Raw genomic sequence first — 24,495 nt, 5'->3', positions numbered from 1 at the left:
TAGACGCTACGAGAAAATCGTCCCCTTAAACATAATCTCCCTGGCCTGCCACGGGCGTGGGAAACATGACGGCTACGGGGCTGCCAAGGGACGCGCGCCTCACGAACACTGCCGGCCACAGGCCGACTTACAGCTGCAGCGTCCCACCACGGGCCGAAAGCCTGCGAGCTGCGCGCGCCGCTTACGTAAGCGACAACTGTGGCGTCACATGACGCAGGCGCTGCGCTGTGATTGGCTGTGTTGACGTCGGTGGCCGCCGCGGCGCGCTCTGCGGACTGCGCTTCGCTGTTCAGCCGGGACGCGTTGGGCCGGGGGCGCGGGACTTGGCGGCGGTGCTCACTCATGAGGAGCCGGAAGGTGAGGGCTGGGGCCCGGCAGCAGCTGCGCTGGGCAGCGTTGGCGGGGGGCTCCGGGCCACCCGCAGTCTGGAGAGCGGTGGCAGTGTCACGGGGCGCCTGTGGTCTAGGAGCGGCCTCCGCTTGGGCCTCGCCCCCGGGAGTAGGGAGGCTCCCGGTCACGCCCCCGGGAGAAGGGGTCTCCGGGCCACGCCCCCGGGAGAAGGGGCGCTCCCAGGCTGCGCCCCGGGAGCAGTGAAGCGCTGAGGCCACGCCCCCGGGAGAGTAGGGGATCCGGGCCACGCCTGTGGGACAAGTGGAGCTCACCCGGGAAAAGAGGGCTCCCAGGTCACCCCCGCACCGGGGAAGCGGGGCTCTGGGACACGCCCCGGGAGAAGCAGGCTCCCAGGTCACGCCCCCTTGAAGGGAGGCTTCAGACCCCTTTCCCAGGAAGGTGGGGTGCCCCCTTCAGAGCTGGTTTCAACTCCTGGCAGTGCTGGATGCCTTAGAGCCGAGTTTGTGCCCCTCAACTGCTGCCACTCCAGTGGAGCTCTCACGGCATGTGACCTCAGCTGGGCCCCAGCTACTTAATATGCAAAAAAATGGGGTGATGAGGGATCCACCCAGAGGGTGGTGCTGATTGAAGGGGTGCCAGTGTCTGACGAGGGGCAAATGCTCACTGCGTGGGTAACGATCAAGGTGAAGGACTCTTTCACAGTGGACCCGGACCCGGACCTGGGCTGGGGCCTCTTGGGAGGCTCCGAGCTGCATCTGGGCTCTCCTGGTTTGTTCAAATGGAGTGTGCACTTGTGAATTCCAGCTCTTTCTGCTATTTTTATCTTTGAACCAAACTGCGTCGCCTATAGGCAGCGTATACTTGGATCTTTTTTAAAATCGAGTCTGGTAGTCTCTGTAGTTAGGTTTACATGTGCCATTTTACTTTTCTTTTCTTTACACAAGTCTGTCTTTTTCTTCCCCTGTGCCTTTAAGTGGATTAAAGTGAATATTTCCTAACGTAGCATTTTCGTGAATTTTTTTTTATTTTTTTATTTTTATTTTTTTTTAAAGACGGGGTTTCACCATGTTGGTCAGACTGGTCTTGAACTGCCGACCTCAGGTGATCCACCCGCCTTGGCCTCCAAAGTGCTTGGATTAGAGGCGTGAGCCACCATGCCCTGCCATGAATTTTTTTTTCTATATTTTTTGGGGTTTTTTGCAGTGCTTGCTCTGTTTTACCATATATATCTTAATCAGCAGTCAGATTTGTACTAGGTTAATTCCAAGTGATACAGAAATCTTACTCCTATATGGTTATGTTTCTGGTATTTTGTTATATGTATTACATCTGTTGATGTTACAAACTCAACAATAGGGTGTTATAATTATTACTATCTGTGGTCATTTCCTTAGACCCATAGGGCTTTGCTTTCACCCACTTTGTTTTGTTATTGGCAAATATAGTACATGTCTGTATATGTTATATACATATTGCAAACAATTGCTTTCAAAATTAGTTGAGAGGAGGTAGAAAAATAAGCATTTACACTATCTTTCGTAAGAACATAATTACCTTTCCTGGTGGGGTGTGGGTGTGTGGGGAGAGGAGTTTGAATTACTGTCTGGGGTCACTTGCTTTCAGCCTGACTTCCTTTAGTATTTCTTGTAAAGTGAGTTTTTTTGGTTTGAGTTGGAGTCTCCCTCTGTGGCCCAGGCTGGAGTGCAGAGGCACAATCTCGGCTCACTGCAATCTCCGCCTCCTGGGTTCAAGTGATTCTCCTGCCTCAGCCTCTGGAACAGCTGGGATTACAGGTGCTCACCACCACGCTAGCTAATTTTTGTATTTTCACTAGAGATGGGGTTTCATCATGTTGGCCAGGCTGCGTCTCAAACTCCTGACCTCAGGTCATCTACATGCCTCAGCCTCCCAAAGCTCTGGGATTACAGGCATTTTTGAAGTATAGCTTTGCTAGATACAAGTCCCAGTTTGTTTGTTTGTTTGTTTGAAATGGAGTCGCTCTGTTACCCAGGCTGGAGTGCAGTGGTGTGGTCTCAGCTCACTGCAACCTCCACCTCCCAGGTTCAAGTGATTCTCCAGCCTCAGCCTCCCAAGTAGCTGGGACTACAGGCACGTGCCACCAAGCCCAGCTAATTTTTTGTATTTTTAGTAGAGACAGTGTTTCACTGTGTTTGCAAGGATGGTCTCGATCTCCTGACCTCATGATCCACCTGCCCCGGCCTCCCAAAGTGCTGGGATTACAGGTGTGAGCCACTGCACCTGGCTGTTAGTTTGTTTTTTGTTTTACCTTTGAGCATTTTGAATATGTTTGAATATTCTCCATTGTTTCAACTGAGAAGTCAGTCCTTCATTTATTGAAGTTGCCTTCTAAATGGCTTCCTTCTTGTGGCTTTCAAGAGTTTGCCCTTGATCTTTGTATTTTTACGGTGATGTATCTGTGGATCTCTTTGCATGTTCAGTTCATTCAGATTCCTGGATATGTAGGTTGATGTTTTTCTGTAAATTTGGGGAGTTCTCAGCCATTATTTCTTGGAATATTTTTTCTGCTCCTTCCTGTCTGCATTCTTTGTGGTTCTTATTACATATATGTTAGTGCGCTTAATGCTGTCCAACACTTCTCTGAGGCTCTCTTCATTGTTCTTCATTCTTTTCCTCTCTGTTTCTCAGCGGGCATAATCTCTCCATCTAGCTTAAGTTTGCTTATTCTACCAGTTCATATTTAGTATTGGGCCCTTCTAGTGAATTTTTTTATTTCAGTTTTTAGACTTTTCTACTCCAGAATTTCTATTTGATTTTTAAGTAATTTCTCTTTATTGATAGTCTGTTTGATACAACATTATCTTTCTTCTTTTTTCATGATTTTGATCTTATTTATAATGGCTACCTTGGTCCTTTATATATATATAAGTCCAACTTCTGGTCACTCTCACAGACAGCTTCTGTGCCCTGCTTTTATTTCAGGGTCTGAGTCTAGTTTTCTGTTTCTTTGATTGCTTCATATTTTTTTGTCAGAATCTGGACATTTTAGATAATATATTTTAGCAATTGTGGGTACTGTCCCCAACCCTGGGGCTTGTCATTGTTAATATGCTTATTTGCTTAGCAACTGGGTAGATTATTTTGATGAAGTATGTTTCCCCTGCCACAGTGTTCAGCCTCTGATGTTGCTGGTGGGGGATGGCGCCCAGCTTTGGGTGTGCCCACAGCCACCCTGGATGACAGTGGTTTTAGTGGGGTCCCTTTCCTCTTTCTCTGACCACATTCAGCTGTTAAACTTTGCTAATGCCAGCTAATTGTGCTATTCTTGGCAATAGCCTGGGCATAAGTTGCTCTACAAACTAATCTAATCAAATTGTGGCTTCTTTGGAGGGATACTTTCGAAGGTCAGTGTTTGATTAGTTTGTTCTAAGTCCAAGAGGGCCCCTTCCAGCCGTGTTAGTCTCTGGTTCTCTCCAGCAAACTAGTTGGCCTACAATTTGGCCTCTTGCTTGATTCTGCACTGCCCCCCACCCGCTTTGTCACAGCCTCCACTGTTCTTGAGAGAGCTCCCTTAGGCTTGAACTTCTCCACATTCCATTGCAGTGAATTGAGTGCCTTTGGGAAGACTCTAAGAGCTGTCTGTTGAGTTGCCTGCCCCTCACCCCAGTGAGAACCTCAGAGCCAGGCTGTTCGGCTATGGACAACAATAGGCTTCTCTCTGAATGGGGGTGGCGGGGGATCTAGCAGCAGCCTGAGATCCTCCACATTTGCTTCCCCTGGTCTGGAACCACCTCCTATCAGGGACAAGGTTGATGGGGCCCCAGTCTTCTTAGTTCACTGGGAAGTTTATGGAGCCAAGATGAAGCCTCCATTCTACAAATAGGGTCTGAGCAGAAGGGAGGCCCCTCTTCTCCATCCTACTCACTCAGGACCTCATCTCAGCAAGAAGTGGGATGACAGCAGAAAGGGAAACACTGCTGCCCTGCTTGCCCTGGGAAGAAAGCCCTCTGCCTGGGAGCCGGGGGAGCTGGCCCTGTGTTCTTGGCTGCAGCAGGACAGAGCTCAAATGCCCCCAGACTCTCCATGTCCTGACCAAATAATGTAGATATTCTGGAGCAAGTGTTTCTCCATTTGCTGGGTGCCCGTAGGACCATTTCCAAAGACTCTCTAAATGGTAGTTTTGGGACTGCTCATCACTTTGTCTGAGTAGGTCCTCAAGCTGTCTCGGCCAGCCCTTTTGGAGAAACTATGTTTGTGCTTCTGCTATTCCAGTTTTTAAACAACCTACTAGCATGCGGAGGATGTCAGTGATAAGAAGGTATTTCGTTTTTGGACTGTGGGACCAATCTGAGCTGCCCAACTGCAGAGCAAGAATCTGCAAGTGAGAATGTGACCAATTCTTGACATTTTAGAGTTGACACCTTGGAGGTGGTTAATCCATGATGAAACGGAAGCTAAGCTGCTCTCATATTTTGACTCCTGTCAGTCCGGAGTGGACAGCAAATGGCCGGCTCAGGTGTCTATAACAGCCAGCGCTTCCAAGCCCACCAGATCCTCTGGCTTTTCTCTGCAGAAGGGGCTGAAAGGTCACCTGATGAGCCTGTCACACGTGAAGAGTTCAGAACCCCTGCTGCCAAGACGCTGATGGAATCTTTGAGATGCACCTGCTGCAGGAAAAGAACTGCAGGCGCAGAACACGGACCCGCAGGCGCAGAACACACAGACGCGCAGGCGCGGAACGCTGAGCCCCCGCAGGCGCGGAACGCTGAGACCCTTAGGCGCAGAACGCGGACATGCCGGCGCAGAACACACAGACGCGCAGGCGCGGAACACGGACCTGCAGGCGCAGAACAGAGTTCAGTGCCCACTTCAGGCAGTTTCTAGGGGTCCTATCTAGGGTGAGCTATGGTGATGGAAGAGAGATTTGGAGGCCAGGCAGCACTTGTGTAACCTTATAAGCTCCTTACCCAAGTTCTCCTCATCTGAAATGGGGGTGCCGCTCCTTTAGCTTGGCTCCCCACACGGCATATTCCGGCGCAGGGCAGCGCAGCACCTGGAGGACGGCTCCCAGCAGGGAGGGGACAATGGGCAGTGGCTTTCTGGAACAGAGGCATCTTTTCCCTGTGAGGCTCATGATGGCAGTTTAGGGAGATGGGCTTCAGACCCAGGGGGAGGATTTTGGTGAAAGGTGTTTATGGCAACTCTTAGCAAGCTCTGTTACTTCTCTTGCCTCAGCTCCCTTGGTGTAGCCGTGACCATGACGTCTGCCGGGGCTCTCAGCAAAGCCCTGCCCTCATGAGAGGACGGAGGCTCAGCCCCCGGTGTGCCATGGTAGCAGGTGCTTCACGGGCCTGTGGGCACCTGGTTCGTTCTGTGTATAGCTGGCAGGTGTCCTGGCCTGTGGGCTGCTGCCTGCTCTCCACCTCCCTGTTTCAAACGTAGCTCCAACTGCCACAGTATCATGGCGTCTTGGAGCTGCCACCTCCCAGGGTTTCCGGAGCTCTTAGGCTACGGGCTGATGGCGGAGATAGCTTATTTCTGTGTGTTGTTGCTGCTGCTGTTTCCTTTTTTATTTCTCTCATCTGTTGGGCAGAGCGCTCTTCATCCATCCCTCTGAGTTCCAGTTCTAGGGCCTGTCGGCAGTAGCTCTTGGGCCTTTCCTGGCCGTTCCAACCTGCATTGCCCCTACTTATTGCTTCTACTACTCACACTCATTTCTTTTGAGTTTTAAGATGAGTTTTAAAATGTATCATTTTCTAAGTGCAATATGGTATTCTAGACTGGATTCCGGAACAGAGAAAACAGTTCATGGAGAAACTGATAAAACACAAATAAGTCTATAATTTAGTGAAGAGTATTGTGCTGTCGCTAATTTCTTTTTTTTTTTTTTTTTTTTTTTTTTTTTTTTTTTGAGACGGAGTCTCCCTCTGTCACCCAGACTGGAGTGTAATAGCGCGATCTCAGATCACTGCAACCTCTGCTTCTCGGGTTCAAGCGATTCTCCCGAGCAGCTGAGACTACAGACATGTGCCACCATGCCTAACTGATTTTTGTATTTTTCATAGAGACAGGGTTTCGCCATGTTGGCCAGGCTAGTCTCGCACTCCTGACCTCAGATGATCCACCCACCTTGGCCTCTCAAAGTGCTGGGATTACAGGTGTGAGCCGCCCTACCTGGCCACTAACTTCTGAATGTTGACAAATGTCCTATAGTTGTTTAACATTAGTGGAAGCTGACTGAAGGGTACGTAGCAGCCCTCTATACTATTTTTTTATCATTATTTTTTCAGAGACACGGTCTTACTCTGTCACCCAGGTGGAGGGCAGTGGGGCAGTCATAGCTCACTGCAGCCTCAAACTCCTGGGACCAAGTGATCCTCTCACCTCAGCCTCCCATATAGCTGGGACTACAGGTGCACACCACCACACCTGGCTAATTTTTTTTTTTTTTTTAAATTTTTTTAGAGATGGGATCTTGCTGTGTTGCCCAGGCTGGTCTTGAACTCCTGGCCTCAAACAATCCTGCCTCAGACTCCCATGTAGCTGTGATGACAAGTGTGAGCCATCACACCCGTTTCTTTGGGCTACTATTTGCAACTTTTCTGAAAACCTAAAATTATTCCTAGTTATTTAAAGTGTTGTGTCTTTAATTTCTTTCTTGTTATTAGAAGAGTTTGCTTTGCATTCGGAATGAAAGAGGGGTAGAGCAGTTTGTTAGTATGAAGATTTGTGGGACAGTAGCTTGCTGCTTTCAGCTAATAGAATAGGACTCTAATTTGAGGGAGAGAAGCTTTGGTTTCCTCATGTTGCCTTTTATCAAGAATTTGACAGTGTAGAAAAGTTGCAAATCCTTCTCAGGGAGGGCATGTCCTGCTTATTCTAAACACTTTGAAGTTGACTTAAGTTCCACTAATGTACACATGGTGGTTACTAGAAACATGCAAGATAAGGGACCAGATTGCCCCAAGCCTCCGAGATCCTGGAAAGAGGAGCTCCTGTATCTTAAACCCAGGCACAGTTTTGTTCGGATATGCACATTCAGGCCACAGGTGTCTCCACAAAGATGATACTCCATGGGAGTGGAGGGGCTGTCTTCGAGTTATCTGTAGGTGGAACATTCTCCTCTGCACATTCACGCTGCCTTCCCGAGAGTACTCTCTGACTGGCTATTGATCTGGAGGTGGAAAATTCTCCTCTGTGCATTCATGCTGCCTTCCGAGAGTACTCCCTGACTGGCTGTTGATCTGGTCTAGCTCACAGGTGGAGTGCGGTCTTCAGCACGCCTGAAAGCCCGAAATTGTTCAGCAACCGGGTTGGCCTCTGCCCAGGAAGTCGCTGGTTCCACGTCTGCCAAGACAGCATGTCTGGTGAGCCCTATTACCATGGAGAATGCCAAGTTCCTGACTCAAGGGTTGATTTTCATACAAAATTGTCATTCCAAGATGTGTCACTTTAGAAAAATATCAAATGTTGCTTATCTGCCAGAGGGGGAGTATTTCAGTTGAAAAGGTGGCAGCACTCTAATTGCCTTCAGGGAAAGACACACTCGACAGGCCCACGTGTGTGCGTGCGTGCGTGCGTGTGTGTGTGTGTGTGTGTGTGTGTGTGTGTCTAGACCAAGGCTGTATCCTAGCACCTGCCCACCCGTGTGTGTCTAGACCCAGGCTCTGAGACCACTTGGGCTCATCACTCTGCTCTTAGGTCAGCTGTCGAGTCTTGCTGGCCCATTGCCATGCTGCCTCACCCCCAGAGGCTTTAAGAGAAAGGCAGAGTGGGTGGGGAAAGGATGCTCATGTCAAATGCCATTCAACCTAGCGTAGCTGTCATTTCCGAGGAGTGAGCTCCTGAACTTACCGGGGAAGCAGAGCTGTGCCACTGAGCCCGGAGCTGCAGCTGAGGGGTTGGGACTTGGCCATATGCCAGCCTCATAATAAGGGGTTTGGTAAAAATTTGTCAAAGTCAATTTAGCAAATATTTTTAAGCACCTACTGTGTGCCAGACAGTATTCCGTGAATAAAGCAAAGACCCCTGCCTTCACGGAGCTTTTGCCCTAGCAGAAATGCATGAAAGCTGGATTCTTTTGTTGTAATTGTCTGATACATAAATCCATGCTTCAGAACTCCCCTCAGGAACTGTGACGCCTCTAGGAAAACAAAGTGGAGGGGTGCTCTTGGGGTGTGTCTGGATTCAGTCACAGCCTCACTTGGATTTTGTCTCTTGGTGGCAGAACAGTGAAATGGCGATCTGTGAAGGTTGTGGTCTTTCATTTCACATGTGAGAAGAAATACTAGCCTCTGGATCGAGGCCTGTTTTATTTGCTAGGTATGTCTGGTTCCCCTTACATTTTTTTTCTTGACAGACTTCCTCATCCCACAAAGCCACAGACAGGCGAATGTCCAAGAAGTTCAAGTGTGACAAAGGTCATCTTGTGAAGTCAGAATTACAGAAGCTTGTCCCTAAGAATGACAGTGCTTCTTTGCCAAAAGTGACACCAGAGACCCCTTGTGAAGATGAGTTTGCTGAAGGCAGGGCCTTGCTTCCAGGAGGTCAGGCTGGAGTTTCTGTGCAGCAGAAGGCTGCAAGTCTGCCCCTCGGTGGCTGCAGAGCTGTGAGTGACTCTCGCTTAGCAAAGACTGATGGTGGCCTGTCCCTGCCGAAACACAGTGCCGGGGTAGGGGCAGAAGAATCCAACAGCAGTTCCACTGTGCAGAAGCAGAATGACTCAGGGCTGGAGGCAGAGGACATGAAGAAGCCACCACTTCAGATGGACAACAGCATCTTCCTAGATGACGACAGCAATCAGCCAATGCCCGTGAGCCGCTTCTTTGGAAACGTCGAACTCATGCAGGTAAGAGTGGCACCTTCCTCCTTCCGAGGGCATCAGGCAGCCAGCGGCACATTCAAGTCACACACTCCCCACTTACTGCATGTAAATAATGCCTTGACACAAAATTCAACGTCAGTTAATCATTTTAACCCCAGAGATGAAAATGAAACCATTGGCTATTTGGGAGCACTCCCTTCATCTCCCAAGCTGAGAACCATTGCCATGGGGAAAGGCTGTGGCGGGGGAAGGGGGGCAGTCTCCAGCAGCCACAGGTGTGTTTTCATGGAATCAGGTTTGTGGTTTTGGGAGCGTCCGTCCCACGCTTTCTGTCGCTTTCTCTTTTGTTTTGAACCCAGCATCTTTCCTTCTCTTCGCTTGATCAGCCCACTAGGGAGGAAGCTCTTACCTAGAGAAGGTGCTGGGACTCCGTCATTTTCACGCGCCTAAAGGGGAAGAGTGCTCTGCAGCCCCAGAGCGAGTGGATGGTGTGCATTATGGATGCAGATGCAAATGTGTGTTGCTCGTGACTGAAGTCCGTGTTTTCTTCCCCTCTAAGGACCTCCCACCTGCGTCTTCATCTTGTCCTTCAATGAGCAGACGAGAGTTCAGAAAAATGCATTTCAGAGCCAAAGACGATGAAGATGATGATGATGATGATGATGATGCAGAGATGTAGAGGCTTTACAAGATGATGTCTTTGCGTGTTTAGTACCATTAACCGTTTGACAATTTAGCACGTTACTAGATTTATATAAAATGTATCTCCAAGAGAATGTCTTCTTGATCACACTTCAGAACTAACCCATCACAGTCAGTAGTGCAAAGCACCAAATGCTTGTGGAAGATGCACTCATGGGAGCTAACACTAAAACAGTCTTTGAAATTGCAAAGCTGCCGTACTGTGCCAGTGGCCTTTCTTTGTTGTTGTTGTTGTTTTTTTTTGAGATGAAGTTTCTCTCTACGTCTTGCTCTGTCGCCAGGCTGGAGTGCGGTGGCTCGATCTCGGCTCACTGCGGCTTCCGCCTCCCGGGTTAAAGCGATTCTCTTGCCTCAGCCTCCCTAGTAGCTAGGATTACAGGCATGTGCCACCATGCCCAGCTAGTTTTTGTATTATTAGTAGAGACAGGGTTTTACCATGTCGGCCAGGCTGGTCTCGAACTCCTGACCTCAGGTAATACACCTGCCTCGGCCTCCCAAAGTGCTGGGATTACAGGCATGAGCCACCGCACCTGGCCAGTGTCCTTTCTTACCCACGTGCATACATGATGGCTTGAGTCAGCTGCAGGGCAGAGGCTCACTGAGAGGGATCTTTGTAAAGACAGCTCTTCACTTCAGCTTGGTAGCTTTAGTTTGTTTTCCGTTGTCATAATTTGATCATTCTTGTGATGAATCAAATGCTAGTTCTTAAAGAACTCTTTTATTTCTATATGTGGAGCTAATGTTTACCTTGGAAATTTTGCAAAATACATGTAAAAAAGAAATAAAATATATTTTGAAAGCAGTCTTATGTTCCTGAACCCGGATTCCTTTCTCAATGCCTGGGAGCCACGTGGAGGAAACGAATCCTGCCTCACTCTCATGCTCCCAAATGCTTGTAAGGCTGGGTCCTTTTTTTTTTTTTTCTTTTTTTTTTTTTTTTTTTTTCTTTTTTTTGAGACTGAGTCTCCCTCTGTCGCCCAGGCTGGAGTGCAGTGGCGCAGCCTTGGCCCACTGCAACTTCTGCCTCCCGGGTTCAAGTGATTCTCTGACCTCAGCCTCCCAAGTAGCTAGGATTACAGGCATGCACCACCATGCCTGGCTAATTTTTTTGTATTTTTAGTAGAGACAGGGTTTCCCCATGTTGGCCAGGCTGGTCTCGAACTCCTGATCTCAGGTGATCTGCCCACCTCAGCCTCCAAAAATGCTGGGATTATAGATGTGAGCCACTGTGCCTGACATGGGTCCATCTTTTAGACCCGTTAACCACTGAGGCCCTTGGGAAAGGGCCCCTTCCCTCCTCTCGAGTGGACTTCTGCTCCCACGTGTCTGCCACAGAAATGTCGGGCTTTCCTCTCCTGTGCGGTGGGGAAGGCCAGCCTGGCACGGGCCATGCTCTCCTCCAGACCATAGAGAGGGCCGTCTGCAGCTGCCTCACAAGGACTGCGTTCCCCAGCCCCACCAGTGTTAAGGAGCACCTAGCTGTGTGTTCTTGCCTGGGGCAGTGGAGAGAAGCCATTGGGAGTGCTTTGTTCATAGTCTCTTCCTGCTACCAACTGCACATAGAAGCCAAGTGGACCAACCAGGGGCGAGCTGGGGTCCCTGGGTGACCAAGGACAAGAAGCTGCCTGCCATGTGGGAAGACTATGGCCTTTTCATGAATGAGCAAGAGTCATGCTGGTTTTGAGCTATTACACGTTTCTGCTTTAATTATAAGAGCAGCCAGAGGCCGGGCGCGGTGGCTCACGCCTGTAATCCAATCACTTTGGGGGGCCGAGGCAGGGTGATCATGAGGTCAAGAGATCGAGACCATCCTGGCCAACATGGTGAAACCTCGTTTCTACTAAAAGTACAAAAATTAGCTGGGTGTGGTGGCACGTGCCTGTAATCCCAGCTACTCAGGAGGCTGAGGCAAGAGAATCGCTTTAACCCGGGAGGCGGAAGCTGCAGTGAGCCGAGATCAAGCCACCGCACTCCAGCCTGGCGACAGAGCAAGACTCCATCTCAAAAGAAAAGGCAACTAGATATAACCCCGTTAAAATGTCCTGTGAAGCACAGGAAGGATTTTCCATGACACAAATTGGAAGCAAAATACAGTTGAAGTGGCCCATAAGAAGTGTTTCCACTCTGTTGTTCAAATACTGCCCTCCCTGAAGGTGTCGTTCCCTACTTCCAATGTGATCCTTTTCTCATGAGCTGTGACCTTCACCTGCTCTGAATCACTTCGTGATTTATTGATCAACATACTATCACGCCGGGCGCGGTGGCTCAAGCCTGTAATCCCAGCACTTTGGGAGGCCGAGGCGGGTGGATCCCGAGGTCAAGAGATCGAGACCGTCCTGGTCAACATGGTGAAACCCCGTCTCTACTAAAACTACAAAAAATTAGCTGGGCATGGTGGTGCGTGCCTGTAATCCCAGCTACTCAGGAGGCTGAGGCAGGAGAATTGCCTGAACCCAGGAGGCGGAGGTTGCGGTGAGCCGAGATCGCGCCATTGCACTCCAGCCTGGGTAACAAGAGTGAAACTCCGTCTCAAAAAAAAAATAAAAAAAAAAAAAAACATACTATCATTTGAAAATATGGCTTGTATAGTCATTTTATGACAGGGAAAATAATTTACAACTTTTACCAGGCACAGTGGCTCATACCAGTAATCCCAACGCTTTGGAGGCCAAGGTAGTTAGATCACTTGAGGTCAGAATTCGAGACCAGACTGGCCAACATGGTGAAACCCCATCTCTACTGAAAATACAAAAATTAGCCAGGCGTGGTAGTGGGTGCCTGTAATCCCAGCTACCTGGTAGGCTAAGGCAGGAGAATCACTTGAACTCAGGAGGTGGAGGTTGCAGTGAGCCAAGATCACACCACTGCACTCCAGCCTGGGCAACAGAGCTAGACTCTGCCTCAAAACAATAAGTAAATAATGTACAACTTTAGACTGCTGCATGAGTAGCGGGACCTGTCTCAGTGGTGATGAGAGTTCTGCCATCCTCTAAGCAGACTTCAGTGAGGCGCACTGTCCCGAATGATGATACACCTGCAGAGGAGACGCCGCAGGCACAGTGGAAAGCGTGTGTGTCCTGGGGCCACCCCTGCTCACTCACAGTTGTTAACCTGCACTAACAAGCACTCCCAGGTGGAAACACTTTCCTAATCTACGTATGGACTTTTAAGCATCAGTCCTAGCTGGGCGCAGTGGCTCACACCTGTAACCCCAGCACATTGGGAGGCCAAGGTGGGCAGATCGCCTGAGGTCAGGATTCAAGACCAGCCTGGCCAACATGGTGAAACCCCATCTCTAGTAAAAATACAAAAATTAGCCAGATGTGGTGGTGGGCGCATGTAATCCCAGCTGCTCCAGAGGCTGAGGCAGGAGAATTGCTTGAACCTGGGAGGCAGAAGTTGCATTGAGCCCAGATTGTGCCTCTGCACTCCAGCCTGGGTGACAGAGTGAGACGCTGTCTCAAAAAAAAAAAAAAAAAAAAAAAAGGCTGGGCACAGTGGCTTACACCTGTAATCACAGCACTTTAGGAGGCTGACTAGGGAGGATGGCTTGAGGCCATGATTTCCAGACCAGTCTGGGCAATACATTGAGACCGACCCTGTCTCTACAAAAATAACCTAGATGTGGTGACATGCCTGTGGTCCCAGCTACTCGCAAGGCTGGGATGAGATCACTTGAGTTCAGGAGTTGGAGGCTGCAGTGAGCTGTGATTGCACACTGCACTCCACAGAGAGCAAGGTGACGGAGCAAGACCCTCTCTGTATAAATAGATAAATACACACAGGTGTCCCCTGTAAAGAAGGCACAGTCAACAGGGCATGTCGTGAGTCTTGTGGAGCCTTTGGGGACAGGGCAGGGAAGGGGGACATTTAGGGATAGGCACAGGGGCCAGGAGCAGAGGTCGGGCCGTGTGTGCTCACAGACGCAGCACCACGGCAGAACACAGCACGGCCTCGGATGGCTTTAGGGCTGGCTCAACAACTGCAGGCTAAGCCCTGGGGACGACACTGCACAAAGCGTGTTACAGTACAGGCCACGAGGCTGGGCGCGGTGGCGCACACCTGGAATCCTGGGGACGACACTGCACAAAGCGTGTTACAGTACAGGCCACGAGGCTGGGCGCGGTGGCGCACACCTGGAATCCGGACATTTTGGAACGCCAAGGCGGGTGGATCACTTGAGGTCAGGAGTTTGAGACCAGCCTGGCCAACGTAGTGAAACCTCATCTCTACGAAAAATACAAAGATAAGCCGGGTATGGCAGCAGGCACCTGTAATCCCAGCTACTCAGGAGGGTGAGGCACAAGAATAGCTTGAACCCAGGAGGTGGAGGTTACAATGAGCTGAGATCGTGCCACTGCACTCCAGCCTGGGCAACAGAGCGAGACTCAGCCTCAAAAAAAAAAATATATATATATATATATATATGCTACGAGTACTCTAATTGTGAGCACTCCGGTGGTACGCTCTGTGCCTTACCCAGTGTAGGCTAGGAGGCCAGCTTTTTACAAATGTGCATTTTTAGAAACAATTTATAATGTTGCAAAATTACATACCGGGGCTGCTTGAGCAGTATAAAAGAGTATTAGAACATTAGTAAACCCATCCTGTACGTATTCCTTGCTTCCTGACACATATTCCTGCAAAACTGCTGTACTTCCCCGCTGCCCACGACTAAGCCTCAGAGGCTTTGTGTCCCCCAGGCCTTCTGCCCCCCTCTGCTGCTGTCAGGCCTCATCCGTGGCCCTCCTCGCCCTTCCTGACCTGAGGCTTCATTTCTGCAGCAGGTGGGCCACTGGAAACTCGGGCTGGTTGAGCTGTGCATGCAGCATTCGAGGCTCTTTGCTGTGATGTGGTGTTTTGGTCATAGTTTTTTCTTGCTTCCGGGCCCTTGGCTGGGCGAGGTGTTAGTGATTGCTACGAAGAGCTATCACCTGTCAGGAGTTATGTTACCCAGACTCTCAGGTTAGAAGGTGGTGCCGGACATCTGCACAAGAGTGTCTGCTCCGTCCATCCCACGAGAGAGGGAGAACAATTCTATGAGCTGAGAGTGTGGATTCGTTTGATCTGTGGGCCTGAGGGTGGCGTGCTGTGAGGTCCCGGCCTCCGTAAGAAGCTGCCAAGGGAGGAGCCCAGTAGGGACTGCAGACGGCTTCAACCAGCCCCATGCCAGGCTCCATCCAGACAGCAAAGCTGCAGCGAATACGACCACAAGACACAGTCTTCCTGCAGCCCAGGAGGAAGCACGCTGTAGGCAGAGCCACAGTCGGCTTGCGCTAGGGGCTGCGTGAGCGCTGGCCTGCCAAGACGGAGTGGGTGGCAGGGGCTGGAGCAGGGGCTCTCAGGAACCATTCCAAGAGCTGGGGGACGATGAGGCACGTTAGGGGCTTAGGAAAAGGCCACCACGGCAGACAAGTGGTGAGCAAACGGGTGGGGTAATGAGGACAGAGCCCGGCCATGCTGTGAAGGCAGGCCAGGGTGAGGAGCAGGGGGCCTCGGAGGCCTTGCAGTTCTGCTCCAGACCACAGCGATCAAGCAAGCAGCACGTTAAAGCAGGTCACACGTGTGTTGGTTCCCTGAGCATACGAAGCTTATGCTTCCACGATTCTCTTGTCTATCGTGTGCATAGCGTTACGTCTAAAAAATGTATGTTCCTTAATTTAAAAATCACTTATTGCTACGAAATGCTAATGATCACCTGAGCCCTTGGCAAGCTGTCGTCGTTTTGCTGCTGGGGGTATTGCCTCCACATCGACGGCTGCTGAGTAATCAGGGTGGTTATTGCTGAGGGCTGGCTGGCTGTGGCAAGGTTTTGCTTTTGTTTTGACAGGCTCTCACTCTGTCAGCCAGGCTGGAGTGCAGTGGCAGTATCACAGCTCACCGCAGCCTCGACCGCCCCAGACTCAGGTGATCCTCCCACCTCAGCCTCCTGAGTAGCTGGGACTACAGGTGCACATCACCATGCCTGGCTACTTTTTGTCTTTTTTGTTGAGACAGGGTGTCACCAGGTTGCCCAGGCTGGTCTCCAACTCCCAAAAGTGCTAAGATTACAGCCACGAGACACTGTGCCCGTGGCAGTTTCTTAAAATAAGACAATAAAGTTTGCCACACTGATTGACTCTTCCTTTTGTGAAAGATTTCTCTGTAGCATGCGATGCTATTTGATAGCATTTTACCCTAGCTGTGGCCCTGCTCATAGACAGAACTGCTGCATGTCCAGGGCAAGGTGGCACTGGACTGTTGAGAAGGAAGGACTTCCCTCAAGAATGTGTCTTGGGCCGGGTGCAGGGGCTCATGCCTGTAATCCCAGCACTTCAGAAGGCCAGGGTGGATCTCTCGAGCCCAGGAGTTCAAGACCAACCTGGACGACACAGCGAGACCATCTCTGCAAACATACAAATAAATTAGCTAGGCATGGTGGCACACTCCTGGAGTCTCAGTTACTCCGGACGCTGAGGCAGGAGAATCACTTCAACCCAGGAGTTCAAGGCTGCAGTGAGCTGAGATCACACCACTGTACTCCAGCCTGGGTGGCAGAGTGAGACCCTGTCTCAAGAAACAAGCAGGCAACGAAAGAATGTCTCTGCCAAAGGCCCACGTCTGTGGCTGGAAAGCACAACAGCTCGTTTCCTGAGGCTGCAGTGACGGAGCTAGGAAGGCCTCATCGCTGTCGGGCCAGGCTCCTTACTGCACAGGTGGGATCTGCTGGCTCCAGAGAGTTCTTCAGACTGAGAAGAGGAACCAGGCCCCTTGGCTGCCAGGCCCCAACTCTCCCACTGTTTGTCCTTCCCTGATCAGAGCGGATAAACACCACGTATGGTAGATGGGCCTTCGAGAAATTCCCCACAAAGGACTCCCTCATTCTAAGGTATTGCTTCAGCTCTGTGAAGAAAATGTAATTAGCCAGGCATACTGATGTGCACCTGTAGTTTCAGCTATTCGGGGCTGAGGTGGGAGGATCACCTGAGTCTGGAGAGGTCAGGGCTGCAGTGAGTTGTGACAGCTGTGACAACTGAAGTCAATCTGTAAAACATGGACTCCCAATTTTTATCCTTATTTCCAGCATTCTCAGTGACCCCAAACTTTTTTGATAGGTCTATTTTTGAAAAATCTTTATTGCTTTTCCTGATTATACAACAGATGTAAAAATTCAAATATTATAAAATGACTTTTTTTTCAAAGTACATTTTAACATGTTATAAAATAAATGCCCATTTCAAAAAGTTCAAGTATCATAAAATACATGATTTAGAAAATGAGCCCTCGGTCATCTGGTCCCACCCCCGTGTCCCCCAGGATTACTGCTGTTGAGGTCGGTGTGTTTCCTTCCAGACTGTCTGTGGCCCGCCGCCTGCCGCCCGCACTGCTGACATGAGCTCGGTATCATCTGAGATGACGGTAACTCTGATAAACAGAGCAGAGTTCAGCTGCGGAGCTGCGGGTGCACTGAGAAGCTTCCAGTTTCTACACAGAAACACTTGCCTCATAAAAGCTTGAAACTGCGACATAGTTTTGCACTATGGAAATGTATCAGGGTAAATCATGAACTTAATGATAGCTGACCATTTTTGGCCTAGAAAAATGGCAGTTTCACGTGGTTCGACAGAATAGTGAATGCCCCTATTCATACATTGAGAAGTTTCCTACTTTTTGGCACAATTCAGCATGCCGCGCGTGGTGGCTCACACCTGGAATCCCAGCACTTTGGGAGGCCAAGGTGGGCAGATGACCTGAACTCACAGACGTCCAGGACTTCAAGACCAGCCTGGCCAACATGGCGAAATCCCACCTCTACTAAAAATACAAAAATTAGCCAGCTGTGGTGGTGGGCACCTGTTATCCCAGCTACTTAGGAAGCTGAGGCAGGAGAATCGCTTGAACCCAGGAGGCAGAGGTTGCAGTGAGCCAAGACCATGCCACTGCACTCCAGCCTGGGCGACAGAGTGAGACCCTGTCTCAAAAAGACCAAAAAAAAAACAAACAAAAAATTCAGTGGTGAATGTCCTTGTATATTCTTTATAGAGAAGAACATACATCTTACCCTCGAATGCTTACCCCCAGACATCTTACCCTCAGATGCTCTCTTTTGGGCATTTGGAAGAGTCAGGAAGGATGGAGCTGCCCACTGGCCATGGAAATGGAGACTCAGCAGAGAGCTGACACGTAATCAGCTAGTCCCTCCAGGCAAGAGCAGCCACCTTCAGCCAGGACGCAGTTTTAGTATGGTGACCACAGTACAGGGGCAAACCAAATACCGGAAAACCAGAGAACAGAAGAATTCCTCAGTGCAGAGACTGTTCTCATCCCTACTAACCAGTACAACCAGGAACTCACAGACATCCAGTGAGGACCCCAAAGCTTTCCTCTAGAAGTTGGGCTGTCAGAAGGTATAAAAAATGATTCAGGCCAGGCGCGGTGGCTCACGCCTGTAATCCCAACACTTTGGGAGGCTGAGGTGGGTGGACCACCTGAGGTCAGGAGTTGGAGACCAGCCTGACCAACATGGTGAAACCCAGTCTCTATTAAAAATACAAAAATTAGCCAGGCGTGGTGGCACTTGCCTGTAATCCTGGCTACTTGGGAGGTTGAGGCAGGAAAATCACTTGAACCTGAGAGGCAGAGGTTGCAGAGAGCCAAGTTCACGCCACTACAGCCTGATCAACAAAATTGAAATTCCATCTCCAAAAAAAAAAAAAAAGATTCAGAAAGGTACTGAAATCAGATTTACAGGAAGTGTTTTTTAAGGATTTTTCCAGGAGCTATTGGAGTGACCAAAAAAAAAAAAAAAAAGGCACCTGTTAAAACTATGCCCACGTCAGGCCTCAACAAACACGAGGGCACGGTGCGCACGTCACTGGCGCTTTCGCACGGGCTGCTTCCTCTTCAGCCTTGTCTGGCGTTTGTAGATTCTGTTCGGGTCACAGCTGAGCTTGTGGGTGGTTTTCTTATGGCAGACAACGTGCACTAATTTTAGGTTCTCTGAGGTAAAAAGCAGGCCATAAAAATACTCCCAGTCCACTTCTCTTCCGTCTTGTCCCTTAATTGCTTCCACCAGTGTAGGAATGATGGCACGTTTTTTTTCTATGCTGCAAAGTAAGGTTAGAGGCATCATTTTCTGTGGTCACGCGCCACAGGCAACAGGTCACACGGCGCATTGCAGTCACAGCTCTTCACCCGCTCCCCTAAGTGCCATCACAGAAACCAACCGAGCCTGCTGGCCAGGTCTGCCTAGCAGAGCCTGATGCGGGCAGCCTTGCTCATCTTACTTTTTGAAACTTGACCTGTGGCCAGGTGCAGTGGCTCATGCCTATAATCCCAGCACTTTGAGAGGCCAAGGCAGATGGATCTTGAAGTCAGGAGTTTGAGACCAACTTTGCCAACACAGTAAAACCCCGTCTCTACTAAAAATACAAAAATTAGCTGGCCATGGTGGTGGGTGCCTGTAATCCCAGCCACTTGGGAGGCTGAGGCAGGAGGATCGCTTGAACCTGGGAGGCAGAGGTTGCAGTGAGCCAAGATTATGCCACTTCACTCCAGCCTGGGCGACAGAGTGAGACTCCTTCTCAAAAAAAAAAAAAAAACCTGACTCTGTCACTGTTCAGAATACCGAAAAGGACAGAGAAAATACAGGGGGTCAACCACCTCCCCACCACTTACAGTCGCCCACCATCAACAACTGGCTTAACGGCCTCCACGTTTCATCTACGTATAGATTTATCCCAAACAAATTACATGACAGGACATGAAAATTCTACAAACAGCCCTATAAAGGAGGCTGAAGTCACTTTGATACCACTTGTAATCTCATGTCCCTCCTCCTCAGAGGTAATCGCGATTAAGGGTTTGCTATTTTTCCTTCGGGTCCTAATCATACCATTATACACATATATGTATGTCTGTTTAAAAAACTATATGAGGCCAGACACAGTGGCTCACGCCTGTAATCCCAGCACTTTGGGAGGCCGAGGCGGGCGGATCGCCTGACGTCAGGAGTTCAAGACCAGCCTGGCCAACATGGCAAAACCTCATCTCTACTAAAAATACAAAAATTAGCTGGGCGTGGTGGTGTACACCTGTAGTCCTAGCTGCTTGAGAGGCTGAAACAGGAGAATCGCTTGAACCCTGGAGGCAGAGGTTGCAGAGAGCAGAGATTGTGCCACCGCACTCCAGCCTGGGCAATGGAATGAGACTCCATCTCAAAAAACAAAATACTAGCTGAGGCAGGCACGGGGGCTGACGCCTGTAATTCTAACACTTTAAGAGGCTGAGGTGGGTGATCACTTGAGGCCAGGAGTTTGAGACCAGCCTGACCAACACAGTGAAAGCCCACCTCTACAAAAAATACAAAAAAATTAGCCAGGCATAGTGGCACACGCCCGTAATCCCAGCTACTACTCAGGAAGCTGAGGCACAAAAATCGCTTGAACCTGGGAGGCAGAGGCTGCAGTGAGCCAAGATGGCGCCACTGCCTTCTAGCCTGGGTGACAGGGCCAGACTGTCCCAAAACACACACACACACGCACAACATGATATTGCTGTTTCACTTATAAACCATTTGGAAGACTACAGTAACAAGTGTATGAGCTTGCAAACTGGTGAGGTGGGATTACAGACCCCTTGGCCAGGAGGGCTTATGGTGGGTGGTCGGCTAAACTGGGGCAGACCCCTCTGCCTACAGCCCACAGAAATGCTGAGCAAAAGTCGCCTTGTTTTTTTTTTTGGAAACAGTCTTGTTCTGTTGCCCGAGGTGGAGCGCAGTGGCACAATCCTGGCTCATGGCAATGTCCACCTCCTGGGTTCAAGTGATTCTCCTGCCTCGGCCTCCTGAGGAGCTGGGATTCCAGGCATGCGCCTCCATACCCAGCTAATTTTTGTATTTTTAATAGAGATGGGGTTTCACCACATTAGCCAGGCTGGTCGTGAACTCCTGACCTCAGATGATCCACCCACCTCCACCTCCCACAGTGCTGAGATTACAGGCATGAGCCACCACACCCTGCCAAAAGTCACCTTGTTAAAATACCTAGTTGAGATCAAAGACAGGGGCTCTCCACCTGCCAGAAACCCAGAGAAATACGTGCACACAGGCAAGCTATGGTCCAGGAGCTCACCAGGGCTCCAGTCCCTGCTACAGGCGCAGGGGACCCCAGAAAGACACAGAAGCGGGGCTGAGACCCCCCCATAGCCATTAACGGGGGTAGAAAAACTTGAGCTGAGTCCAGGGCTCGGGTAAGAGGAAGGGAACCCCACTGAACCCGTCACCTAGTGCTGCAGAAGCAGCCACCACAAAACGCAGTGGTTTCCGGGGGTGGCCTGGGGGGTCTTCTGCTGGTGTTGCCTGGTGCACTCGGGGGCTGCGTCTGCTGGGGGCTGGCCTGGGGCGGGCCCTTCTCCCCTCTCCTCCCCCATCCTGAAGGGGCCAGGGCAGGCTCCCTCACAGGGCAACGGCAGTGTGCAGGGGGGCAAGTCCCCCACGAGGGCAGTTCCCAGGCCTCTGTTAGCTCAGTGTCCTCTTCACTGGTGTCACATGGACAAGCCTGAATTCAGTGTGGGGAGAGTAGGCAGGAGAGCACACAGCGTGTGGACGCCGGGAGCGCGTTCCTGTCCCCACCTTCCACAGTCATCCATGGAGCACAGGGTGTACGGCCCAGAGTGCACGGCCAGCAAGGCAGGGAACCACAAGCAAGAAATAGCAGGAAACGCTGGGCATCTGCAGGAGTCAAACGCGAACCCACGAAGAGCCACGCTGGAGGCCTGTGGCACACAGGAGCACAGAGACCTACAGGAAACACTTCCCACTGAATCGAGCTCCGGGCCCGACACACAGCAGCAGGAGGCTCCCCCAGAGCACGCTGGAGGCGCCGTGACACACGGGGGCACAGAGACCTACAGGAAACTTCCCACTGAATCGAGCTCCGGGCCCGACACACAGCAGCAGGAGGCTCCACCAGCAGGACAGGCTGACACAGCAGCAGCACAGGGCCGCCCGCGTGACAGACCCTTCAGGAGCCCAGCACAGTCCACGAAGACCCTCACTCCCGCCACCAACTACAGGCGGAGGGGTCCGAGACCACCTCAGACTCCACAGCTCCCCACAAGGACTGGCAGGTGCCCCAGCAAGCACTTAGACTCAAGACTATCATTTCGTACAGCTGCAGATGAAAACCAGCCAAGGTCAGGAGGCACATGGGGTGGTCCAGGAAGGTTCCAACCCCACAGCTTCCAGTTGTCCCCTCCCTGGGGGGTCACAGCCAGCACTAACTTCCACAGACCCCCGTGATGATGCTGCCAACCAGGAAGCTCACCGGGCCTGGGTGCCAGCCTTTCCTGGGGCTCACGCAGACATGGCTGATGGCCCATGGGCCAACCTCCACCTCGAACCCTCTAGGGGTCAAGCTGACCCAAAGCCCCCACTCTAAATCACCCCATTAAACTATCCAGTGACCAAGGTCCCCAGGTGAACAGACACTCCTACCAGGCAAGACATTTCAAGGCTTTGGATTTTACCTCCAAGCAATCAAGAACAAATGCCAGACCTCTCTGTGGGCAAGGCTGAATTCTTTAGCATAGGATCATAAAATAAATATGCTTAAAATGCATGATTAATGATTAAAGTGATTAAAAAGAAATGGAATTAATGAAAACAGACTGGCATAAAATAGGCTCATTTTAACCCAAAAAAGGAAGTAAGTACTCAGCAGAGAGAAGGAACACGTTAACAGCTGAAGAGAGAATTCGTGAACAATACAGGAGTATCTTAGTCTGCTCCGGCTGCCATAGCAAAATGTCACAGACGGTATTTACTCCCTCCGCTCTGGAGGCTGGAAGTCCGAGCGCAGGTGCCAGCAGGCCGGGTTCCAGTGAGGGCTCTCCTCCTGGCTGGTAGCTCCCTTTCCCAGAGCCCTAGGGACGTTTCCCACAGGGTCCTCATGGCCCCGCCAGCCCTGCCACAGGAGAATTTTCCCTTCTGTCTCCTCACAGCTGTCTTTGGCCATCTTTGGCCCTTTACTTCCCTTTGTTAACTTTTTTCTTTTTTTATAATTCCCACCTTCTGCCTTTTTGGGTTTCTCCTTGCTTATTCACTAGTTCCTGTCTCTTTTGTATTCTAGCCCATGTTTAAGGCACTTTCTCCTCGGGCTGCACGAGCTGCGTTTTGGGAGTTCAGTTTTTTTGTTTTTTTGTTTTTGAGGCAGAGTCTCGCTCTGTCACCCAGGCTGGGGTGCAGTGGTGTGATCTCGGCTCACTGCAACCTCTACCTTCTGGGTTCAAGCAATTTTCATGCCTCAGCCTCCCGAGTATTACATGTGTGGGCCACCACGCCCGGCTAATTTTTGTATTTTTGGTAGAAACGGGGTTTCACCATGTTGGCCAGGCTGGTCTTGAACTCCTGACCTCAAGTGATCCACCTGCCTTGGCCTCCCAAAGTGCTGGGATGACAGGTGTCGGCCACCACACCCGGCTGGAATTGTTTTGAGAGGCATGATCATGGTCTTGTTTTTGATCCATGAAGTTTCCAGAAGTCATTGTAGTCTCCACACATGGCTCATGCCTATAATCCCAGCACTTTGGGAGGCCTCGGAGGGTGGATCACGAGGTCAGGAGTTCAAGACCAGCCTGGCCAAGACGGTGAAACCCCGTCTCTACTAAAAATATAACAATTAGCCAGGCATAGTGGCAGGAGCCTATAATCCCAGCTACAGAGGCTGAGTCAGAGAGCTGCTTAAACCCGGGAGACGGAGGCTGCAGTTAGGTGAGATCACACCACTGTACTCCAGCCTGGCAGCAGAGCGAGACTCCGTCTCAAAAAAAAGAGTGGAAGCTGAACAGACCTTTTCAAACACTGAGTAGAGCTTACCCCTCACAGCCACTCGTGGAAGAAACACTAGGGGCTACAAATCAGTAATCAGAAAATGAAGCCAGAGGTAAGATGCAGGAAGCACCGGCAAACACAGACACGGGTGAATCTGTTGTTAAATAACAGGGAGTATTGACCATAAAACCACACAGCATTCTGTGCAGGATTAAAACAAGGTGGGATACAAGCACTGAAGAATATTGCAGAGGGTCACGACGGGGCCGGCCCGGGAGAGAGGACAGTGGCAGTGCCCTCTTCCAGTAAAACCAGCATTAGGAACACCACAAATGTCAAACCATGGAAGGGTGGGGTAATGGGCAAGGGAAAGAAGGAAACTCAAGTAAGTCAACAGAAGGCACAGAGTAGACCAGAAGAAAGTGAAGACGTGGCGGGGTGAATAGGAAACCCAGAGTAAGGCAGCTCAGATCCAATCTACGTATTCACTCAGCACAACGGCCAACAGAGAGGCACTGAGCGGGCCGGGCGTGGCGGCTCACACTGTCATTCCAGCACTTGGGGAGGCTGAGGCGGGCGGATCACGAAGTCAGGAGCTCAAGACCAGTCTGGCCAACATAGTGAAACCCTGCTCTACTAAAAATACAAAAATTAGCCGGGCGTAGTGGCGGGCACCTGTAATCCCAGCTACTCGGGAGGCTGAGGCACAAGAATTGCTTGAACCTGAGAAGTGTGGGTTGCAGTGAGCCAAGGTTGTGCCACTGCACTCCAGCCTGGGCAACAGAATGGCCACCAGGCCAGACTCTGTCCTACACGTTGGAGACACAGC

At 50.5% G+C, this 24,495-nt stretch overlaps 2 protein-coding genes across 7 annotated transcripts in view; one reads left to right on the top strand and one right to left on the bottom strand.

Annotated features, from left to right (window-relative positions):
- The first annotated feature begins 225 nt into the window (after positions 1-225).
- CUNH1orf174 (chromosome unknown C1orf174 homolog) lies at positions 226-10,050 on the top strand. Its single transcript, XM_032262217.1, has 4 exons — positions 226-357; positions 7,584-7,697; positions 8,690-9,178; positions 9,714-10,050. Exons 1-4 carry the CDS (start codon positions 343-345, stop codon positions 9,831-9,833), a joined length of 738 nt encoding a protein of 245 aa, XP_032118108.1. The 5' UTR covers positions 226-342; the 3' UTR covers positions 9,834-10,050.
- Positions 10,051-17,852: 7,802 nt separating this feature from the next.
- The window catches only part of DFFB (DNA fragmentation factor subunit beta), a 28,418-nt gene continuing 21,775 nt past the window's right edge, over positions 17,853-24,495 (bottom strand). For 4 of the 6 annotated variants that reach the window (XM_032262212.1, XM_032262213.1, XM_032262215.1 and 1 more), the window contains one exon: positions 18,600-18,942. In XM_032262212.1, coding sequence (XP_032118103.1) covers positions 18,708-18,942 — 235 coding nt within the window. In that variant the 3' untranslated portion in view covers positions 18,600-18,707. Of the gene's footprint in view, positions 18,234-18,599; positions 18,943-24,495 lie in introns of those variants that run through there. The other 2 variants (XR_004264007.1, XM_032262216.1) reach the window with 2 other exon arrangements.

The sequence above is a fragment of the Sapajus apella genome, unplaced genomic scaffold, assembly GCF_009761245.1.
Source record: "Sapajus apella isolate SASKATOON/1434 unplaced genomic scaffold, GSC_monkey_1.0 scaffold127, whole genome shotgun sequence".
Classification (NCBI taxonomy): Eukaryota; Metazoa; Chordata; class Mammalia; order Primates; family Cebidae; genus Sapajus; species Sapajus apella.
Note: the sequence above shows the minus strand (reverse complement) of the source record. Positions and strands in the feature narration are given on the sequence as shown.

Excerpts from the sequence above, each read along its gene's own strand:
- CUNH1orf174 (XM_032262217.1), top strand. Across the intron at positions 7,698-8,689 it reads CTGCCAAGACAGCATGTCTG|ACTTCCTCATCCCACAAAGC; the intron begins GTGAGCCCTATT and ends TTTTCTTGACAG. Across the intron at positions 9,179-9,713 it reads GAAACGTCGAACTCATGCAG|GACCTCCCACCTGCGTCTTC; the intron begins GTAAGAGTGGCA and ends TTCCCCTCTAAG.